Source organism: Hesperophylax consimilis, chromosome 28 (assembly GCF_061612785.1).
Source record: "Hesperophylax consimilis isolate HC1 chromosome 28, BYU_Hcon_1.0, whole genome shotgun sequence".
Classification (NCBI taxonomy): Eukaryota; Metazoa; Arthropoda; class Insecta; order Trichoptera; family Limnephilidae; genus Hesperophylax; species Hesperophylax consimilis.
Genome location: NC_142863.1, coordinates 5,397,705 through 5,423,087, shown reverse-complemented (window position 1 = coordinate 5,423,087; position 25,383 = coordinate 5,397,705). Strand labels below are relative to the sequence as shown.

Sequence of the window (25,383 nt, the reverse complement as noted above, 5' to 3'; positions counted from 1 at the left end):
GGGGTTGGAATCAATAGTTTAATAGGTTTTACGTCATAGTCCAGTCAAGTTAAACATGAAAAGGGGGTTGTGCTTGCAAAAGGTCCAGTCATTCTGAATTTTTTATATGTTGTTAGGACCTAAACCAGTATTAAAAAAAAAATTTTGCAACTTCGAAAGTGCTGTGCGACCGGCGGTGGACCTAAAAAACCAGGAAATTTTCGGATTTTTTTCAGTTTTTGCTCAATATCTCAGTAAAGGAAGGGTCTGACTGGTATAAATGTTATACATACTTTTAAAGTAGACTAAATTTTCTATAATTTGAAACCAAATTAAGCAATACACAGCCATTAGTTTTCAAGATACAGTTCTTCAAAAATAGGCAATTTTTTCCAAAAAGTGAAATTTTTTCGAAATGGTCACTTATTTTGTAAAATAATTTCTAAAATACGCATCCTACGTCAAATATTATAGGAGATAAAGTTGTTGTAAATTTAATTAGCTTTCATTTGAAACTAAATTAATATCTGTAGACTAAACGGTTCTCTCAAAAATGGCAGATAACCAAAAACAGTCATAAGTGGATTTTGGGTGAAATGCAAATAAACTGTTCTCACGTCTTTTTATGGTTTTATTTATCAAACAGTTAACAGATTTTTGATGAAAAAAAGAAAAGATATTACATCTATCGGGAATTACGTCATCTTCAAACATTGTTTTATATTCCTACATACCAAAATGCTTGTACAAACATCATGGTACCTACTATGAGGACAAATTACATGTACACAAAAAATAAAACTAATATAAATCATGTAGGTATTGTGTCTTGGTTGCCAAATCATGTCTTTCTTTTTATCTTAGCTGGGAGAGGCGCCCAGTCTGTAGTCGGGTCATCTTCATCGTCCGAGCATTTCAGCTCCACATCCGGGACGTTAATGCAAAATTTGCCACCGCATGACTGACAGAGGACTGAGCAATGGAGCCCAGCCTTTCTACACGAGCAGCTCCCAGAGCATCCTTTATTGCATTTACACGAAATTTTTCGCAAAAGAGCAGGAGGTGCGGGATCCATCGTGGTGGGGATGGGGGTGAGTCCTTGAGAAGACAGCTTCCACCCCCATTCAGTGGGATTCAAGTTGACTCCCCGCCACTTCTGCACTTGGAGGTAGCACCTTGCTGCATGGTGGCCTGCAGCATCTTCCGTCGGTGGCAAACGGGCGAGGTTTATGTTTGTTGAAGTGACAAACGTCTTATACCTCAGGAAATACAAAGTATCCCTCGCGATGTCACCCCCATATAGAGCCACGAAGCACTTGATGCCTGCTTCACTCACGGCTTGTGGGGTAGAGTCTGGCCGAAGGAAGACCTCCACTTGCTCAGCAAGTGGTTCACTCTTGCTCAGAAGTGTTCTGATTTTGGTCTTTCCTTGGCCAAACGGTGCTGAGGTGGTAGAGCACCCGGCAAACGCGTGGGTAAATAGTACCGTTCCTGGTAATTGTCGGGAGTCCTGGTTGTTGTAGGAGGTCGTAGAGTAGTGACAGCAACCAGCTTCACCCTTCGTGCTCTTCTGAAGATAGACGTTTGTCTCTTCAGCGCCTAAACCATTGAGAAACCTTCTCCCACTATGACGACCCGATCGGCATCTGCTCTTTTTGATAACGCCATCATGACGATCTCTCGATCAGCATCTTCTTCGGCAACAGCCATTTCTACTCCCTCCTTCTGAAAGGCGTCACAGAGAAGAGTTATAAGGCGTCTTTTATTGTTTTCATTGCCCAATACATGCTCTTGAGCAATTTGAATTACTGTGGATTCATCGAAAGTCAATTCGTAGCTGGAATGAGCTGCGTAGCGCCGGAGTCATTCCGCTGTTTTGGTGTTTTCTTTTGGTAGCATCTTCGGGGTAGCCGTCAAAAACGATGGAGACGTTCTTCCCAAAGTGGTTTCGGACGTAGGTGGTATAACGCGCCAAAAGTGCTCGAACCGTGCTCTTCCGCTGCCACACGACCTTGTGCAAGAGGTAGCCAACATCCAAAATGACGTGAGTGCTGGCACCTATCGGCGTGTGGCTGGAAAGAGGAGTGAAGGCAGAGTACAGAGTAGATTTTGTGCCCTTGCGCATCCCTTGTTCATTGAACAGAGACATCGGGAACGGGGCCAACTCATACTTGAAGTCATCCTGTAAATCCTGTTCAGATTTCTTTGCAATACACACTCGCTGAAAAATTATGAGCGGATCCACAGCCACTCTTTTGTTTTTGTCCGGCAGTTTAACGGTTGAGGTGATCGATGCCAGCGTGGTAACTTTATTTTTCCGTTTTATTACTACCTTGTCGTACATTTTCCCCACAATTTTCATTACTCCTTCCGTTCCAACTCTCTGGGCTGTGTGGAAATTAATTTCAGGACCTGCCAGTAAACCACTACTGATAGAAATTAAACTGTCAGTTTTGGGAAATGGAGGGTGGAGAGCAAACCAGTTTTTTAGTTTTTCCACATCACTATTATCTCGGATGATTCGAGAAGGTCTCATGTCCACATGCTGCTCTCCAGTATGACATGATAAGCTGCAAAAACTTTCCAGTTCTTCACAAATGTTCAACATAAACACCATTCCTGTTGTCCACCTTGCCAGAACACTTCCGGAGATTCCTCTTCCTTGGGTCAACCCACCGTAGGTTTTCATGGATCGCATCAGCTTCTGCTCAATTGTTAGGTCTGACCACAACCCAGACCAAAACTTGTCAGACCGGCGAATGGTGAAGGATCCTTTTGTGAACATGTCGTATTCACTTTTATCCATCCGATCTTATAGAGCCATCATATCCTGAAGATAGAGGTGCGCGCTCTTAGCATACAAAAAATGTCCAGCTGCGTGGAAAAAAGGGAGCATCTTGTGGAAAGTGTACAAATGAAGGTTCCAATCACCAGCACGCTCTGCCTGGATGAATAGTTTTATCAAAGTGGTCATACGAAAGTATTGGACCCACAACTGTGATGTTGGACCATTTGCTTTAATTTTCCCCAAGGCACTTTTAAATTTTGCCTTTAGTATTTGGTAGGTATCAATTTCTTCTGCTGATATAGTGAGAGACCTTTCAGTGTCTCGCAGCAATTTTTCAGTCTCGTCTCGCTCCTATGGAGTTATGTCAACCTCATAAAAAACAATGCTGGCCAGTGTGAGGTTTGCCAAAATGTGGGCTCGAACAGCTCGTGAATATGCGTGCCCATTCATATGGGTACCCATGGGTATAGGTACTAATGGGTACTTGAAATTTGAAAAAGTTGTAATTATATTATAACCCTAGGATAAACCCACGATGATTAATGGATTTACTTCACAGCACAATAAAACCATAAAAAGACGCGAGAACAGTTTATTTGCATTTCACCCAAAACCCACTTATGACTGTTTTTGGTTATCTGCCATTTTTGAGAGAACCGTTTAGTCTACAGATATCAATTTAGTCTTAAATAAAAGCTTATTAAATTTACAACAACTTTATCTCATACAATATTTGACGTGAGATGCGTATTTTAGAAATTATTTTACAAAATAAGTGGCCATTTCGAAAAAATTTCACTTTTTGGAAAAAATTGCCTATTTTTGAAGAACTGTATCTTGAAAACCAATGGCTTTATATAGCCTGCTTTGGTCTCAAATTATATCAAATTTAGTCTTCTTTAAAAGTATGTATATAAACTACACCGGTCAGACCCTTCCTTTACTGAGATATTGAGCAAAAACTGAAAAAAATCCGAAAATTTCCTGGTTTTTTAGGTCCACCGCCGCTCGCACAGCACTTTCGAAGTTGCAAAATTTTTTTTTTAATACTGGTTTAGGTCCTAACAACATATAAAAAATTCAGAATGACTGGACCTTTTGCAAGCACGGATGTACATCTTGACTGGACTATCAGTGGTTTCTATTAAAATCTACGTGAAAGGCATTATGAAGTAGGTACCTATTATATCGGTAGTGATATGGCAAAGGGTTGTATCTGCTGTTGACACAATTTTACAGAAGAGCAAAAATAAAGTTTTCAAATTGGTTAGACACTTGGACGGGGTATTACAATAAATAAAAAAATCAATCTATCCGAACACAACCTCGTTATAATTTTTCTTAATCATATTGTTTCTTGACATTTTAAGCAGTTACATCTTTTTGCCATATCTAACCTTTTCACTAGTCTCATAAAGTAACATTTTGCCACCACCTGTATCTGTATATGGACAACACTAAAAGTTGACCAGTTAAAACAAAGCGTTATTATTTTTCTTGGAGTAGTTGTTCTTAAAAGAATTTTTTTTAAACTTTGGTTTAGTTACATTAAAAGTGTTATTATTTGTTATGGCGAATAGATATATTTGCACTTTTGTTGTTTTGCCACATCACTTTGAACGCATTTTTTATATGTCCCTAAGTGACATCTCTTCAAAACATTCATACGATTCGCACAAATGCACTGTCCAGGTTTTTTTAGGTTTATGCATTTGTATGGTGAGGTTTTGCTCGGAGACCCGGCTTTGCCAGAATTCCAAGACTAGTTTTCTTCAAAATTATTGTTCTTACTGCAGAAATAAAAAAATATGATTAAAAATATCATGTTTCTTCTTATTTTATTGTTACCCATTGCGGTCTGAAACCACAGTGCAATTATTTCCACGTGTAATCATTAGTAAATCATAATTGCGCTGGCTATAAATGGAACAAAAGATATAACTAACTAATAACTCTAAGATATAACTAACTAGTAACATTAGGAATATTTTTATGAAAGTAATTTCAAAATTACAAAAACTGCATCTATAACACTTTGCCACCTCACTACCGATACTTTGTGTAGTTTTACGGAACTTAACTATCAGGAAGGAATGCTAGAAATTTCTTTTTTCTTTTCATAGATCACTGAACAAGCCCCAGTAACAATCTTTTGTATTTATTTAATGATAATAATTGAAGGTTTCCACTGACTCGGAACAATTATTATTTCCCTCCACGAGCAGCGCATATTTATAGCTTTTAGTCCCAGAATTTCTGCACTGCAATAAATTCCAACTTATAGAATTACGTAACGGAATGCAAAAGCTTATTAATATAAGCGATTCTGGAAATAAATGCAGCAGTAAGAATTTCAATAGAACAAGTCTGTGAAAATCCTTTTATACGAAAATTTAAGCATTTTCAGATCTCAAAAGAATGTTGATGTTCAAAAGAATTGCTGGAATACCTATTTTAAAACTAAGAAATGAATAAAATTTATTTATTTATTTACATGTTTGCGGTTGTGCGCACTGTTTTATTTGTATGTTTAATGTTAACTTCAGTAGGCCACGTGGAACATAGTTTCCCTCTTCATCCATATCATCTTTCGGGAGGCTATGTGGAGGGTCTTTTCGAGTAGAGGAAGGAGTGAACATGGGCTTTGAAGAGACTCATATTCACAGTTATAGAAACGATCCGTTTTCGTGTGATAAATGTCAACCGTGTTTGGCACACATTGGGTCCCAGAGGTATTAATGACACTAGTTCTTAGGAGCATCTTCTATTGAAATGCCGGTAGAACAGGAATAGCATTCTGACCTGATTGTGCTTTCAAAATTGCAGACAGGGGAATCTTTCAAACGGGCCGCCCGTTTCTGCACAGAGTCAAGGATTTTTAGGACTCAATACCAATAAGCGGTGCTAAACAAATTGGTAGCTTTCTATATATATTTAAATCGGCATATATTACGCTTCCAGCGATTCTCTGTTCTGTGTTTACACCCATAAGGATTCTATTTAAAAATCTCTACCGTGAAATATAACTGATTTGACTTACAGGCAAAGTTTTATCGTTTGTTTGAAATCTGTACCAACTTTGAAACATTGAGAAAACCATCAAAGTTTCAGTTGAAACGACGAGCTTTGTAAAATTACGGAAATTTAAAGTTATATACTTTTATTTATTGGAAATCTTTAAGTTCGATATTAATTTGTTGTGGGATATTTAGAGAAAAGCAACTCTCCCACTGAGATGTATAACCAGCCCAACAGAATTTAGATCCAAACTAAAAACTCACTTTTTCCGACACTCATTTCCATAAATCCGTCATTCTATCCAAATATTTCTTTTTTTTTTATACCGTAATTGTTACATTATCTAGCGATTCCATTCATTCAATTTTGCTATTGACTTGCCTACCAATGGACAATGGACAATATCAGCGGGAACACAACAAGGTTTAATTGTTGGCATATGAATCATCTACATGCGTTTAAGATTGACGATTGATTTTATTCATTAATATCATTCATTTAACATATATATCCAGCTAACAATAAAAACAACCTAATATAATACAACTTCCTTCTTCTTCTGGCGTTAGTAAGATTAGATTTTTAATATTAATTTTAGTTGTAAGTTGCTAAATATGAAAATACACGTATATATGTCGTTAAGATAGTAGTTATAGGCCTTAGTCGTAAGTCATTAGATATAAGTCTTAGAGATAAGTCAGTAGTTCTAGTATAAACTATTTAAGAAATAAATTTGTACAGCGCCCTTGAGGTGATTTCTCACGAAAACGGCGCTATATAAATTAGCCAAATATTATTATTATTATTATGTGGAATGATTTGTCAGCCTATATGTTTAGGCCCTCCTACAGTATAGGTCACTTCAAGACTTAGATTCACTCCTTCCTTACCCCAAGAGGCCCTCCTCGCAGCATCTCTAAAGGTAACACTGGCCTAATGGAAATTATTTAAGGTAAGGTTAGGTTCGGTTTGGTTGGATTATGTGGATAATTTGGGGGGCGGTTATGGGTACTGCCGCCCTGAGAAAAACCTCTGCCAAAAGTCACCCCAAGTGGTTAGCTACGTTTGGTTCATGTCCTAGGTCTCTAGGACAGAGAGACTGGTTGGAGCAGATCTTTTCATCTCTCTAGCAGGATTCTATCCTGTGGGAAGGATGAATTCAAACGTCCGTCATTCCTGACAACATTGAGCCCCACATTCGTACCCACTTACCATTTTCTATTCCAGATCTTCCACTCCTGTTTGTCTTTCATTCCTTAAAAAAACACTCCACAAAGCATCTCAATATTGACATTGGTGACATAGGATCCTGTGTGGTACTAATTAAAAAAAATTACGTTAGGTTGATTAGTTTAGAATAATTGAAATATTTTAAACTAACTCAATAACTACGCTGATAGCTCATTGGTTTTGAATATATAATAAACAAGAACAAAAGAAATGTCTTGGGGGCGTGTTTCGAGATTCAAATATTTGCCTAATTGAGCCTTAAATTTCCAATACAAAACTGTGTTTACGAAATTAAAATGGGACAGAGCTCTACGATGTCAGGCAAGTGTAAATTAGACTGGGCTAAGCAAAGGGCGATTGGGCTGAATGACATGTTAAAAATATAACAACCTTAAAAATACATCTATTTTATAACTAATAAAAAATAAAATTGTTTGACTGAGTATTGAACCTTCAAACCCAGGCAGCCAACAACTATACCAACCTCGCCTAGTGCCGATCGGGTAGGATTGCCTGTAACGTGTTCTATTACACGTAAATGAACCGTAAATCAAATCCACAATAAATACGTCAATGAAGAGCTCATTCAATTGGTTTTAAATAAATCACGGGAAAAAGTGGAATGAAGGAACAGCCTACCTTGAATTCTACCCAGAATCCCGGCAATAGGGATATCGACGAACTTGTACTGTTCACGGGGTGAAATTTCCTCCGAAACGAGATAATTTTTAATATGATTTTGATTTAAGCACAAAGCAGGTAAATAATACAACGAGGAGACTACGATTGCACCTTCTTGCTACACGACATGAATTCGAATGCTGTACTTTCGACAATTTACAATGCAACAAAAATCTTATTTTCAAGTGTGGGTAAGGCTGTTTTTAAGGAAGGAAATGGATAGTACGTATGACAGTAGGTATATGATGGTAAAAATGGTAGATATTATCAAAAACTGTTTCAATACTAAACATTGATATTTATTTCGTATATTAACCGCTGTAATGTCACTCAATATCAGGGAAATGCTTATATATCCGCGAGTGTGTATGTGATTTCATCCAAACGTTGATTGAATGCATTACCATCAACAACGAGTGTTCCGTCACGCCGATTTTCTTTTGACAGGCCGTGTGCTGACCAATAGTATGGTCAGATTTTGAACTGTACAGTTTGAATTCACACACGTCAACTATAATCACGAAGTGCCGTGAGCCGTACAATCGCATCGAAACGTTCGTCTTGTCAAAACCAATGTGTGTACTATCGCCGGTTATTTATCGGAATAATCCCTTAAACGTATTTTATCGCAACTATCGCAATCCAATTCAACATAACGAGTGCTACCGTACAACGATCACCGTTCCACGGCTGACAGATGATTCTCGAGATGCAGATTCCGTTCGCCACCCGGTAAGCTGACTGTGAATTAACCTTACAAATTGTGTTATCGTATTCGCCTGTCATAAGCCATAGGCTTTATCCATATTTTATCTGTGTGGAATAGCCCTTTAAAATACGGGTATCCCAACCCTTGTTTGTTCCTCGAACAACGAGTGTATCTGCCAAGTTTCAGTTCGATCTGATGCCAAAAAACGGGTTAATTTCTGATTGAAAGATTTGCATTTATTTATTCACGAAAAACGAAATTCAAATAGATTAGAAATTAAAATAACTTTTTTACTGTCGTAAATAAATTAAAACATAAATATTCATTTTGCAAAGCATCTATTATTACACCCATAATGACGTCAGTATACAGTTAACGTGCAATTGTGGGTACTATCCGGGAACCAAAGGCGTGTATTGATCCTGTGCCATATAATATACTATACAAGCGATCTGTACCTGCAATAACGTTGCCAATTTCCACATAATATTATCGAAAATAGACCAGATACGCTGTCCGTGGGATACACGGCTTTATTGGCGGAAATATCAGAGGGTTCCGGAGTTACCAGGTCATTTTTCATGTCTTCATACATGTAAATGATGATGTCATAGTCAGAATAAAACACGGAGAAAAATGAGAACGATTTTGTTATCAAGATTATTTTAATAATGTGACTGCATGGTCATTTCCTGACAAAATATTAGTCATTCAGAATATATATAAACACGTGTTCACGCAGGTGTCCTTGTCAATATTATTATTTTTATAAACACGTGTTTCGCATTCCTCATAACATATTCTTGCTTTACTGATAGTTTGTTATAAAATTGGTCAATTCATTCGTTATAGGCCTCCAGTCCCGTTTTTAACAGGAACTCGAATAATTTGAGTTTTGTAATAAATTAACAATAGTTAGATAGGATAGGAAAATAATAGAGTTTCAATATAAAATAATGTGTTTTACATCTCGTTTCAGAGTGGAACATACTTCCAGTATAGCTCTGGTAGTCTAGCGAGAGATTCTTCTTCTTCTTTCGGATGGTGGGGGGTCAGAGGGGGACATCTAGATCTGCGACCCAGTCTAGGGCCTCATGCGTCGCCATGTGAACCTCATAGATCCCGCCGGGGAATGAATGGAGCGAGCATTCGTTGACAACATGTTCGGTGGTCTGCACCGCACCACATTCACACATCGCTGACTCTTTAAGGCCCCATCTGTGCATCATGTGGGCACAGCGGCTATGGGAGCACCTTAACCTATTGATGGCGGGCCAGGTTTTGCGAGGCAATGAGAACCCAGTGCTGTCTCTCGGTGGGGTATGAGATGGGCATTTCCCACGTTGGCCGTTTGTCACTCAAGTTTCCACCTATCTTCTGGGGTGAGAGGTAATCTGAGGAGCCTCTCTCCTTCCGCCCAGAAGGGCTTTCGGGACTTCAAGCGGCCTGCCGGGTGGGAGACGACATCTTCGTTGGCGAGAAATAATTGTGCGGAAGAGAAATTGAAAATAGGAAAAAAAGTGGCTTATTGGCTTTTGTCGTGTTTGGTGACAAGTTTCAGAGTGGTAGATACTCTCAGTATCTCCCTGGTGAAAGATAATCATTTGGAATCGGGCCGCTAACAATAACATTGTATATGTTGATGACGATAAGATTTAAGTTATTACATATCATCGTCAATATTGATGTTGAAAACACATTTCCCTGTCCAAAATTAAACACTTCCTTTGCACAAAATTACGATACATACAAAGGAAGATCCTTTTTCAATCAAATACCTGAGGAAATCAGAATCATAAACGATAAAAGCCAAGCTTTGAGCATTTTGAAAAAACATTTTAAAGATAAATTATCAAAAAATGAGTAATAAATATTATACTTAAGAAGCAACTTCTTCTACAAATAATATAGTAAACATATTAATACAAATAATAATAATAATAATGGTCTTTATCCCAGAAACTAATAACATCACGTTTTTATTTATATAGATATTATAGCTACTAATAGTACATTTTACTTACACCCACTTCTCTTGATTTTGTATGTATTTCTACAATAATATAATGTACACTCCTCTTCCAACCACAAGCTTAAGCATCTCTGGAAGAGTAGTATTAAATATTGTCATTGTAATTGTAAACATTATTACTTATATGTACTTTTTCTTTTAATAAATAAAAATTTAAAAAATAGTTTTTGTAAAATGTGTTTTGAATTTTTTAATATATTATATATTGTTGTATAATACCAATACAAAATATTAATGTTTTAATTAACTATTTTTTTCTTGGAAAATTTATCACAATTTTTATTAGTATTTTTTATTCCCTTTCTGAACCATCAGAGACGGAGTTAACGCCAGCTTTAACATGTTTTTATGTATGAGAAAAAAGTTGTAGGGTCATAAGGTTACCTATTTTTTAAATTTTTTTTCGATTTTTGTAATTTATTAAGGAAAAATCTATATGAATAGTATAAAACAAAGTAGCTATTCGCGTCTGTCTCTTTGTGCGCTTAGTTCTTCTTAGCCACGCAACGGATTTTGATAGAGTTTTCACTATCATTTAAAGAATTTCTTCCGGAGGTTTATATATATAATACATGTATATTATATTTATAGAAAGTAGAGAAAAGACAACGTTTTGTAATCAAGTCGTTAAAAATGTTTTCGGTTGCTTACATTGCTAACGCTGGCTAAACCTTATGAGACACATCAAAATAATGTACTACAGAATTGTATATCTTAAAAAGGACTACAGAAAACTACATTGTGTTATATGTCTATCTCCTAAGGATAACCCCCAGTAACGCCGGGTACACGTTACGTAGTAAATAATACAATATATTCCGTCACGCCGATTGCTTTTGACAGGCCGTGTGCTAGCCAATAGTATGGTCAGAATTTGAACTGTACAGTTTAAATTAACACACGTCAGCTATAACCACGGAGTGCCGTGAGCCGCACAATCGCACAAAAACGTTCGTCCTGTCAAAACCAATGTGTGTACTATCGCCGGTTATTTATCGGAATAATCCCTTAAACGTATTTTATCGCAATCCAATTCAAAATAACGAGTGCTAGTTCGAGTTCCTCGAACACAATACGAGTACCTACTTAAAATGCTTGCAAACCTGTTTTGAAAATTTGTGCTTGCAAAACTCTAAAAGTAGTCTACCGATATCGCTGAATTTAAAAGTTTGTTCTTATTAGTATATTTAAAAGTTTATTCTTATCGCACAACTCACGCCGCTAGGAGGCGCTAGTGTAGCATGTTGCCATCAGAATGTATGGGACACGTCAGGAGTCGGTGATATTATTAATATTATAGAGTATTTGGTTACACTTAATCAAAAAAAACTTTCTTATTTTTTTAATAACGGGAATTTTGTTCTTTCATAGCTAAGGATGGAAGTGACAGAGTGGGCAGAAAATTGCTTCTTCGTGAGTTTATGGGACAAGTAAAATACAATTTTAAATCAGAGTACGGAAACCACTTTGCTTTTCCTTTACGAAAGCACTACTTTACTGAAGCCCAGATGAGCCAGAAAAACGACGTGACCACTGGACAAAAAAATTCTAGAAGTGTGATTTAAGCTGACGAGAAAAAAAATTTCGAAGAAAAACAAAGAAAACTAACTGAAATATAATGTTGCTAATTTGTTAAGAATATCTTCAAATTATTCTTAATCCGGTTAAAAACGGGACTGCATGCTATAACGAATGAGTTGATGGGTTTACATAGTGAGATTCGAATATATAATCACTGAACGAGTGTTGTATATTATTAAAGTAAATGAATGTGCTTGAACACGTGTTCCGATACATTATGATTGTACTAAAAGCCTGCAATTTCAAAGAAAACAATTCTCCTCAGGGCCTGTGTCATCTTTGGCGATGCTGTGTGGAAGGTTTTTTTAGGAAAGGAAGGAGAGGAAGTTCTGGGAAGGAAAAGGATGTGATGGGTGGTATGATAAATCTAGAGGTCAGTGTGTCCAAGAGTAACAGACGTATATATTCATCACTCCTTCTTACGGTGCAAGTCGATGTTCAGAAATATACCTGTTGGAGACATCAAACGGTCTCTCTCAACCAGTCTGTTCCGATCTGGCCAGATATATCCGCCGCCAAGACCTGAACTAACCTCACCCCATGAACCCCTGCTAGGTCACTAAACGTAGCAAACCACTTGGGGTGATCTATGGCAGACGTTTTCGTTATTCAATAAATTGTTCCCGGGCGGCGTACGCATACCCGCCTCCCATTAATTATATTGTATTAATCTGTTCAAGAAAGAATTTCCATACTTGAAAATATTTTTAAAATTTTCCTTCAAGGCCTACGACAACTTTGGGGATGCTGTGTGGAAGGTATTTTTTAGGAGATTAAGGAGATAACACGGGCCTTAAATCTTACAAGAGGGGGGAATCACAGAGACCGGCAAATCGTTCCACAGCCGAGCTGTTGAATTCAAGAACGAGTCATGGAAACGACCATTTCTCATGGGCGTACAAATGTGATGTTGGACGAAAGAATCAAAGACGCTAGTTCCTTGGAGCATCTTCCATTAAAATACCAGTCAAACAAAGACAGCATTCTCACCTGACCCTGTGCTCTAAGGACTGCAAACTGATTGTTTTATTTACAATTACAATCCGCCTGTTTCTGCAAATCATGTTAGAGATTTTTCAAAGGATGTTGGGGCTCCAGACCAGAGGTGGCTGCCAAAGTTAGAAGTGGATATCCTGCTTGCGATTTGTATGGGATTAGCAGTCATTTACTATTGTGCTTTCAGCAGAAGTAAGGATTGATTTTGTTGAGTTTATTTTTAGGCACACTAGATCGAAAAGTTTTCGATTTATCGTGTACGTGATAATTAATGCCAAGATGTGTCATCCATCTCAAATCACTAATTTAAACCCAAAAATCCATAATTAAATAAAAATATATTCTGAATGCTAATTAAGAATTAGGACTGATGAAATCTTCAACAAATTTATTATCATGCCTATTAAACAACCCAATCCTAAAACAAGAAATAAAAACCAACACGTATATTGGAAACCTGTGATGTATGGTAATAAGGTTGAGTATTTAAGCGATAGATGGCGCTAGTCATAAAGCTTACTCCGGAGTCCTTCAGATGTCGCAAGAGTGTAACAGGTACTTGTGAGATTATATTGTCAGCGAACAAGCTTCTCAAAACAGAGAATTACCTACCCTCGGGTAATGAACAGTGTAGCTAAATCCAGACCTTTTTATTGTAACGTAAATAAACACAATTATAAGAAGAACCTTTTACTATTTTCATAGAGTTCATAACACACAAAGTCTGCATAGTAAACACAGATATAACAGAAACCTTATATCTCAAGGTCGAAAACATACCCAACAGGCAACTATAAATACAACATTTGGGCAAAAAAGCTTCCTATATGGTCCTAAACTATACAACAAAATCCCACTCTCGTTCAAAAATGACAATAACAATATTATAACATTTAAATCTCAAATAAAAACCTAGATACAAAACAAGTTACATCAGAAATAGATAATATACTGACACCAAATACTGACTGAAACTGAAAACACTCAACTGAACAAAAAAAACATCACGAAATATTTTTATAATTATTTCAACAAAAATTACTTTAAATTATCCATACTACTAAATTTTAATAATGTGTAAATGAAATCCTCAGCACAAAAGATATCATTATGTAAACCTTCCGACTCCTAGGCCCCAAAGAGGATAATAATTGAGGTAACGGACACTTCTTTACTGTTTGTATCTTCAGTGGACGGGACAATCTGGCCGCACAAGGTTTAGGGGAAGTGACGTCACATGCAGTGATTTATTGCCACACCAGAGGGGAAAAAGGTGGGCTTTGTGGTTTCCGCATCCGTCCAATTATTTGCATATTGCATATTTCATGTTCAAGGCGGGAAAACGACACACGTCTATTCTGGGAAAAATGGAATGATTTTCTGTCAACCGTTATTCAAATACTCTGAGCTCTGTGAATCCTGTGAAATCAAATTTGAATTTAAGTGTCACAAATGCAACATAGAACTAACTGATTAAATTAAATAATTACAGAAATATAGCAAAAGAAAATTATGAAAAAACATAAAAAAAAAATTTAAAAGTCTTTAGAATAATATATCATTGTAAGCTAATACAAATTAATTCTTTCAGTAAGAAAGTCTTCAGTAAGTTCACCATTTGTTTCTTTTGGGCTCAGTTTTAATTTCAGCAGGTAACATATTAAAACAACTGGAAATCATATAGTTAAACGTTCTTTGTCCATATTTATTAGTATCCTTAGGTAGTTAAAACGGGTATTATGATTGTGTTCGAGCCTGTTTATTTATAAGGGGTTATTTATGTGCTGAAATATAATTTTGTACCACAGAATTGCTCTCACTGAAAGAATTTTGAGACTCTGCTAGAAGTATGGAATATTATGCCTTTCTTTGTATAAATTTTTTTCAGCTAATAATTTAACCAATGAATTTTGCACGGATTGAACATGGTCGATATTATTTTTGTTATTTGTTTTTGGGGTGTTATGCCGTGTTGCGCTAACTCCTTCTTTAGCCAACGTTTCGGACAGCATTGCAGTGTCCATCATCAGGGCAGATGTGTTATTTTATGTTAGTTATGTGTGTGTTATGATGTGTTATTTTATGTTAGTTATGTGTATTAATAACACATCTGCCCTGATGATGGACACTGCAATGCTGTCCGAAACGTTGGCTAAAGAAGGAGTTAGCGCAACACGGCATAACACCCCAAAAACAAATAACAAAAATACTTTTGGCCGAGAAAATCTTAAATCATATATGGTCGATATTAGTTTTACAGGAAAATCCCCAAGCTATTATTCCATACCTTATAACAGATTCAGCTAGAAATTATTCAAAGTGTGCAGATTGGAACAAAAAAATTTAGTTGATATAAACTAGTGCAAATTTATAAAAAAACCTTTTCAAATTTTTCGTATTCCGGTTATAAACAGAACTTAAGGCCTTTAACGAATGAATTTACAGGTTTCGCAATAAATTGTCAGTAAAACAAGAATGTTTTATGGCGATGTCAGAACACGTGGCCATAAAACTTCAAATATTTTCGCATTTCTTTATTGTGTATTATCAGGAAAAACGCAAGTGCATAAACGCGTGTTCCGATATATTATGAATTTACTATAATATAAGTCTATTAGGAAACGGCACGTTGTCTGGTTTTTAACAGGATCTTAATACTCATTTTTCCACAAAATTTTTCTCCTTTTTTCATCAAATTTAAACGTTCATTTTTGGGCTCTGTGAAAGTCTTATTGAAGTTCTGTTATTATAAAATTATAGGCTACTTGCTTGACAGAACTGAAATAATAACAGAACTTGAAAAAATCTTTCATAGAACTTGAAAATTAACTTTTATTTTAAAGAATTGTTCAAATTCTCCGAAACAACCCGTCTTAAATGGTCGAGTTGAAAAAGGACTTTGCAACAATGGTCACAGCCGATATCCCTTGTTCAAATTATCTATAAGCAGATTCAATGCAGTAGGATTACTTAAAATAAGACAGGTACCATCGGCGAGCCGTGTGGGATTAGCCCCGTGCCGACCCGAGTACCAGTGGGATTATAAGCCCTAATCCCAGGATTACGGGTTAAGATGTGATCTCAAAACCCGGTCGATGTTTGTTTTAACTTACACAGGACTTACGACGGTAATATCAGCATGTGCGACGAAGGTTAAAGGACGAATATCACGTTTTGTTCACTGAACAAGAAATATGGGGATGGAATTATGACGATAAAAGAAGGGTAAAAGTTTCGCAGAAATTCAAATGAAACTTTGTCATCAAATTTGGAAGGCGGGTATGAATACCATTTATTGTATAACCAACATCTCTGCCACAGTTGGTACCAAGTGGTTCGCTATGTTTGGAGACTTAGCAGGGGTGCCCGGGTTTATAGGCTGAGGTTTTTTCAGGCTTTGGTGGCGCATTCGTCTGCTCACCACCTGGGTGTCTGGCTGGATCTGGAGACGCTGATAGAGGGAGACCCTCTCTAGCCTAACTCTCTCGACCTAACGCTTAACACGAGGGAAACTGACCCCAGATCTCATTTCCTTAAAAGAACTTCCTCTTATGCATATACACAGCTTGCCCAAATATGACATAGGCTGAAATATAAAGAAAATCAGTGCTAGCCTATCAGCGACTGAGGATTGAATCTTCCGACACAGGAACTGGGCCGACAACTCTACCATACTCGCCAAATTCTGAACGGGTAAGACCGACATTTATTACGTATATTAACTGCTGTAATGCCATCCGATTCAATGTTCCGTGAGTTAGCGTGTTATTAACTTACCAAGCATATTGTATTTCCTACAATATATATGTTTTATGTCGTATTGTTATTTTTAACTTACTTTTGTTAAGTATAAGTTACCGTTGTTTTAAATCAATTTCTTATCGTAAAATCCCAATATGGCGTTAATAAATATTAAATAGTATACGTAACCCTAACAAATAATCTAAGAAAATAGATACATGTATTATTCTCAGCATCTAGATTTTAAAATCTTCAACCGAAACAATATGTTTCGTAATAATTTTGGTATTTACAAATTACTTTTAAATTTATATTCACAGCCGGGTAATCATCCAAATAAAGAGAAATGTATTAGGCGCGCGTGTTTTTTATGTGAATACTACACAAGAGTCCCAACTGCTCCCAACCGTCTGAATGCAGTGAGACTATGGCATCTCCATATGGGGTATGTCGTGAGGCTGAAGGTAGCGGGGTGGAGAAGGATACGAGGAAGAGGGAGGTGGGAAGTACCTGGTTATTCATAATGTTCACCAAACACGGCCAAACCCATTTCAACCAACGTTTCAATTCTGCATGGTGGTCTTACACCAGGGCAATACTGACAGTATCTTCCAAGTACCTATTTTATATATTATTTTATAAAAATAAATTGTGAAATTACACAAATCTAATAAAATTTAGTTTTTAAATGAAATTTACTTGCGCACGCCGGGATTTCAGCCCACGAACTTCAGCTTGCTAGTGGTAATTGGACACAGTATGTGATTTGTATGCCGAGTTTGAGCTCGATCAAGAACTTTTATTTTAGAACTCCTTTGTATACCACAAAAATAAATGACTTTAATCCCTAATAATATTTTAATATAATTGAAAAGTCGTAGAAAATAAAAACTAAATATTTAATAATAAATGGAAGAAATAATTTTTTTTTTAATAAAAGCTATGTCACGAAATCTAACGAAGAATTAAAGTACTAAGTACGAATAGTTTAATACTACACCCTCAAACATTTTGCAAATAGTTTTCTTACATTGCCTAAGCGAATTTTCTTATTCTTCAAACTCTCGACTTATTTTTCAGAACCACCGACACAGAGGCCATGCGTGAGTTGATCTGCCGAGTTTCAGCTAGATCGGATGGGATATGGGTTAATTTTCACTTCCATAATTTGTATAGGTACTAATGAATTATTGGTAAATGTGTAATTTATTTCTAGATTATTTTTAATTCTCTCATCCGGACGTTGTTTGAACTGGATAAGAATTATTGCAGAAATTCCAGATGAAATAGTGTTCCTTGTTGTTGAATAAATCCCAAAGTTAATTACCATGATCAACCAATCTCCGGCCAGTATAAAAAGGTTAAAGATAAAACAAAAACTAGGTTAAATAGTTACATGTATAACCTATTTAAACTATTTTTTGTTTCATCACTTTTCATAACTTTATAACACTTTTTATAGGAGTGTTTAATTGTGATTTTGATGAGTTATCCGGTATGTTTCCAAAATTGAATATTTTGTTACATTATTTAGTTAGTTGTGTTATAATTTACCCACCTCACGTATTTTTAGTGTCGTTACGCCAGGCGGTTTGTTGTAAAACGAACATTCAGATCCTGCGTAGAAAGATCCCACAATATACTGCGCTGCAAACCTTTGCCTTACTTTAGCGAACTTTACTTTTCTGTGCAGGGTCTGGTTATTTCAATGCCTTCTTCGGTGGTTAATGTACGAATGATGTCACGTGTAGTTTATTCAAAGCATTCTCAATCTCTCATGGCGCCAAAAACATGGTCATGTGGTTTGCCTCCAGCTAGTCGAAATGATACCCAAATTTTATGTTTGGGCAAGTCTATAATGTTGGATATTTACGCTGTAAATCTTTTTTGTCTGAAGATGGTATTTTATTTGGAAATTTTGGTCTCGTAATCTGAACTAAGCGATTCTTGGCATAATTTGTATTCCTTTCTTGACCCAGATCCCAACTCTCTTCTCTCATTATAATTCATCCCTCGAAATAAAACATTTATAAAGATTTCCAGAAGACAGCCCTTAAGCCGTTGCAAATAAAAATGTCGAAATGACAGCGCATTACATGGCAGATATTTAAGGGCACAAAAATTGCCAAGTCAAAAATACCATGGGAAAAAAATCTGATGTGGACAATTAATATAAGACGATAAATTAAGAGGAAGCTACAAAACAAAAATGTGTATATTCTTTGTATACCTAATATTGTAGGTAATAGGCATTAAAATCGCTTGACAAACGGAGTCTAGAAACGTTCGATTTCAAGCACAAAACTGGTTTTTATTTATTTTGTAAATAATTTTTAAGAAAGCAAAAAAGTTGATCAAGTAAAACTGTCACTGATAATCTTAGCTATAATACTGTTTTTTTTTTTAAGTTGTTTCCTTCACGCGTTAATACATTTCTATTGAAAAAATATTTTTACTAGTTTACATTTACATTTTTTATTGAGTTATTTACATTTTTATTTATATATATATTTTTTTTTAAAGAAAGACAAACCGGGTTACGAATAACCTGACAATATTTGAAAATCTCCTACTACCACCACAGTAAGCTGAAAATGTTGCTTGTGTTGTGATGGAGGACTTAGCCAACCGAGGAGTTGAACACACTACGCCTGGGTGGGATCCAAACGCGATGTCAACTCGGCCACCGACCGGTCAATTCTACTCATATTCTATTCATATTTTACTCAAGCGAAACGATAGAAAAATTATCATTTTATCTAAAGTATATTTTTTGGTATTCATAATGTTAACCAATTCGTTATAAAGATTAATCAAAATAGTGATTTGGCATTAAGCTTCGTCTTAATAACAAATCATTGATGAAGAAAATTACAGTAATAAATCTAAAAAATGAAAGAGAACAAAAAAATAAAAAGGTAACGGTCTCAACTGGTAATCAAACCAGTCTTACCGGGTAAACCAAATCTAACCTAACCTTATTACTAGGCCATTTGACCTAGTGGTTAGAGGTATTGTCTATTACCTTATAGCTATTATCAAACCAAATTTATTTATTTATTTCACATATACGGCATAACATGTGCCATTCACATACTAATTTAACAGAGAACAGTACAGCAACATAAGGAATGCAACAATATACATGTAAGTATAATGGTTAAATCAGTAAATAGTAAGTAAGGTTAAAAGTATGAAAAAACAAAGAGATATAAATATAATATAGTAGCAATCTGTAGTATAGTGATAAGTCCAAGTAAGAAATTGTATGTAATAATATACAATAAAGTAGTATAAGGAAGAATGAAGTGCTTATAAAATGTCTAAAAGGCATTAAGAGTTTGTAAAAAATAAAATAAAAGATATTAGATCGGTATATACTATTAGAAAATGAAAGGAATAAAATATATACCATTATAATATGAAAAGGAAACAAAAGTAATAAATTACGTAAATCTACCGGGAGAATCGCGTGTATAACAATAATGTGCGACACTGCTTGACAGTCCGATAAAGTTTTACATAGTACCTATGATGACTATGATATATAATGCACTGATATCAGCTTCTACCTATCGAGTACTAGTAGTTTTTAATCTGAAGTACATAATCATTATGATGGTATGGTATTAATCGACAATTTTTGTTTTATGCATCTTTTATATGATAATAGACAATCAGCGTGATCGATGTTGGAATGTTCATTACCTAATAACTGCTATAGCTATTAACTGCTTGTTAATAGCTATTCTACATTAAGCCCGGGTAACGCCGGAGAGTTTAGCTAGTTATATATAATAACACTACATCGGGGCTATGTGTGAATGGTATCTGTGAATTCTAGAGTACCAGAAAACTGGGTGCATTTTTAACATGGAAATAATATTATTTTATTGTAATAAGTATTTGTTTCACTTGGACGTGCCATGTCTTCCTCGGACGTCCTTGACTTCTTCTGTCATTCACTTCAAAGCCATGCATTCTAATTACACCTCTTTCTTCGTTAATCACGTACGCCACTCGTTACCACACTTACGTAATTCATTAATTTGATAGTGCAATGTAAAGACATATATAGCATATAACATATAGCCACAGAAAGCTGTGGCGTCCCCATTTCTTCCTATCATCCACTGGTGTATACCGTGTTGTTACTATTAAAAAACGACACTATATCGACTTAAAAACGACTCCGTATCACATTCCAGTGCAGAGATTATGCTTTTAGTCTTTCTCGACTTCTTCTATACCATCCAAACCATTATTTAAATAATCCTGGCAGTAATAAGAACAAACAAACTAACAAAGAGTCCAGCAGTTTTGAAAGTTATGTATAGAGCACAAACAAAGAAACATTAATTTTTATACATTAGTTTAATTTTGAATCACACTACTTCTTGGGATTATCGAAGCTGCCCATTTGATTTCATTTACAGCCTTTTGTAGTCAAAATTCAATATATTTTACATCTCGAGTTTCAACCACAATTATATGATGTTTACTCTCTCGGGATAGTACGAAATAGGTACAGGAAAGGTCATTGAAAACCTGGTTGGTTTAAATCTCTCAATCAATAAAATACCAAGTCGGGGATACAAGTACCCTCTCGACATCTCATTTTTCCCACAGAGCACCTTTCAGTGATCTTCAGAAATAAGTCGAGAGTTCTAAGAATAAGGATAATATAGAAGAGTATGTATGAGACAACGTATGAATGTGGATGAGGCAAGGAGTGTGTGTTAAAACCGAGTTATTTGGCGGTTAGTTAGTTTTTTAGAAGTTAAAATTCAAGTATTTTTGTAAGGGTACAAAGCTATTGATTGCTTGATATATTTTATTGTAAATGAATTCGATATCCTCATTTAAACTTTGATTTTACAAGTGAGATCAGAATCCAAATATCTCTTAATTTTCGGTTATCTGCTTTGTCGAAATTACGCTTAAGAGGAAAATGCGTATATTCTTGGTATACCTTATATTGTAGGTAATAGCCATTGATTTAATCGCTTGACAAAAAGAGTATGTGGTATGTGTACAGTGTATGCTGATGATGCGGTGCTGATTGCTAATAGTATGGATGATCTGCAGTCTCTCGTGTCTAGGATGAACGAAGTATGCATGACGAATGAGTTAACGATGAATGTAAGTAAGTCTAAAGTAATGGTGTTTGAAAGAGAGAATCCGAAAACAGTGTGCAATATAGCTGTGATTGAGGAATACTTGGAGCAGGTGGATGAGTTTGTGTATTTAGTAAGCAGAGATGGAAAGGTCAGAGATATTAATAGAAGAGTAAATGCAGGTAACTCCATTAATGGAGGACTGAACGCAGTTGGCGCTAACAAAAAAATGTCCAAAGAAGCAAAGTTAGCAGTCCACAATGGAGTGCTGGTACCTACCCTTATGTATGGGAGTGAGGCATGGAACTGACAAAGAAAGGATGAAAGTAGATTGAATGCTGTTGAAATGAGATCCCTCAGGCGTATGTGTGATAAAACCATGTATGATCGTGTGAGGAATGTGCAGATCCTCAAAGAGTGCAAGGCTGATGTAAGCGTAATGAGTAAGATCAAGAAAGGGACGCTTAGATGGTTTGGGCATGTAGTGTTTGTGCGATGCAAATGTGAATGGTAGCAGAAGTCGGGGAAGCCGAGGAATCAGATACTCGACCATGTCAAGAGTCAGAACAATTGAAGAGTATGTATGAGACGATGTATGAATGTGAATTAGGCAAGGAGTGTGTGGTGTAACCGAGTATTTGGCGGTTAGTTAGTTAGTTAGTTAGTTAGACAACCAGACTCTAGAAACGTTCGATTTCAAGCACAAAACTGGTTTTTATTTATTTTGTAAATAATTTTATAAGAAAGCAAAAAAGTTAATCAAGTGAAACTGTCACAGATAATCTTAGCCATAATACTGTATTTTTTAAAGTTGTTTCCTTTACGCGTTCATACATTTTTATTGAAAAAAAATATTTTTTAGTAGTTTGCATTTATATTTTTTATTGAGTAATTTAAATTTTTATTTATATTTTAATAAAGCGAAGCGATAGGAAAACCTTCAATTTATCTAAAGCTTATTTTTTGGTATTCATAATGTACACCAATTCGTTATAAAGATTAATCAAAATAGTGATTTAGCATTAAGCTTCGCCTTAACAATTGTGGGGTCAATTAACTTAACAAAAGTATTGCGGTGATTGATTATTATGAAAATCATTTACGTTTCACTACCGATTATTTCCTTTGAGAATTAATGACACTTTTGTTTCAGTTGTAATAACTTTGGCTTAGAGTATTTATATAATTCACTAAATGAATTTTAATTTTATTTCAGAATAAAGCTCAAAGCGTTCAAGCCGATTTAATACGATCGTGCGGAATTCAAACGAATTCCAGAAGGGTAACAATTACTTGTTCTGAATCCGTTGAAATCTGTTGAATTTACAATTTACTGCAGACAATCATTTGTATTTTTTTTTCACCTTCAAAATAATTCTTTGCCGATTCGTTAGCTTTGAAAAGCGCCAAGTGGACAATAAAGGACATTTTTTGCATGTTGGGAACGCCAGCCTCCGTGGCTGAGAGGTAAGGCTTTCGACTAGCAATTTGAAGGTCGCGGGGTCAAATCAAAATTTTATAACTTTATTTATTTATTAACGGACATCGTCCAAATTACAAAATAATAACACGAATACAGTAAAATGAAAAATACAGGAGTAGACAAAGGTACATGGAAGAAAAGACATAAGTCAGATATAATATTCTTATAATAATATTCTTTTAGTCTATTCTCTACGTTCGTATTATTTAAAATATATAGTTATCAACTTCTTATATCAACCAAGAAAACTTTTCATATTATTTATAAAATGCAATAACTAAGTAAAAGTCAATACACTAGACTAAACAAGAATCGCATTTAATAAATCTGCGTATTTCTGACTGTCCTAAAACAGGTAATCTCCTAGTTGGACAGCCAAAGATTACTATAATATGTAATATGTTATGTTTTTTAAAAATTAATAAATAATAATTAATAAATAAATAATATAAGAAAATAAAGTGCCAAGTCGAATCAAGTCAAGACTACGCCGTGGGTCAGGACCACAGGACACTTATAATATTCCGTCACTTGTTTAGCGACTGGAAAAATCATTCAGACTTATCCCAAAAAAGTTAATGTTTTGACTTGAGTTGACCAGTCTACACATTCTGGACAATGGTGAATAATATCCATAATTTGTCGAATGACGGTTGAGGAAAAGCAGTTCATTATTTCTGAGTCTGTGCGAGGGGATATTGAAGGGAATGAGTTGCAGTACAGTAGGTGAATCAATAATACCATTTATAATTGTGAAGAAGCAAATGAGGTCATTTCTTTCCCGACGGACTTCCAAAAGAGAGAGGTTTAGAGTTAGTTCAATTTCATCATATGATTATTTGACTTTTTCTAATCCTAGCCTCCTAGCAATCCCTCTTAAGAACCGATGTTGAACAGATTCAATGCGTTCAATGTGGACAGCATAAAAAGAATACCATTACATTAAGTATTTCACAAATTATTCATTTAAAATAATATATAGTTTACTTGCGGCACGTTGCAAAGTGTTTTTTTGCAAAGTGTTTGCAAAATTTACTAAAATACTGGTATTTAAGTTAGACGGTAAACTTTCATAAAAAAATACTGGAATTTCTAATTAATATGATAAATTTGTAAAAATAAATAAAATTTCGCTGTAGGTGACAATGAAAAAAAACAACAAAGCTGACAAACCTGCTGGCAGTGGTATTGACGCTGGTGTTGGAGCGGGACCTCCTGCTGATGATAGAGTCCCCCTGGTTGACCACCCCTCCCTTTGTGGTGATAGAGAAGGTACGCAGGCGGTACAGATCGTCCGAGACCCGCGGGTTGAGCGCCTGCTCGGGCAGAGAGCAGACCCGGGGCCGGTTGTGCGCGGCCACTGGAAAAAATAAACATAAAAATTAATTAACGAAGCTATATATAGGCTAGTAATTATTATTAGTAGTAATTGATTCACTGAGTGTACCGAGGCATCATAAGGATGCACTATTCTTGTATAAAGTAACTAAACAAGATTCCATTCAATGTACCTGCGCGTTCAACACGCTCTTGTGACCTGTTCAGGGTTGATCAAAGCAAAACGAACTCTAAGCAGAATTCTTGCCTGAACAGACTATGCAATAATTACAATATCGTATTATCCAAGGTTAATATTTTCAGTTCCGAACTTACCAAATACAAGAGGTCCATAAAAGAATATTTTTCTGATGGTTGGTTTGTGAATAATGTTTATGTCTCTATTTTGTTATATCTCTATTATGATTTGATTTATACCTACAACCTCTCTCCATGGCTATAAATGTATTGTTTTGTAAATTTTTCGTTTTATATAATCTTGGTTTTGTATAATTTATTTAAATAACTTATTCCATATTATGCTGTCTCAGTTAAAGTCACAAGGAGGAAATCCATAATTGGTTTTATTTTACTATAAAATACTTATGTACAAACTGATTAAATGTAAACTGTCGATTTCCCGAAAATGAATAAATAAATAAATGAACAATCCATAAGTTTTTGAATATCAAAATTTTGCTACCAAAAAAT

General features: G+C 35.5%; 1 protein-coding gene across 1 annotated transcript in view; it reads right to left on the bottom strand.

The window, feature by feature from the left end:
* LOC149410070 (uncharacterized) overlaps nucleotides 1-25,383 on the bottom strand; it is a 149,388-nt gene that overhangs the window by 109,621 nt on the left and 14,384 nt on the right. The window contains exon 3 of the mRNA XM_089648934.1: nucleotides 24,529-24,715. Coding sequence (XP_089505060.1) covers nucleotides 24,529-24,715 — 187 coding nt within the window. The remainder of the gene's footprint in view (nucleotides 1-24,528; nucleotides 24,716-25,383) is intronic.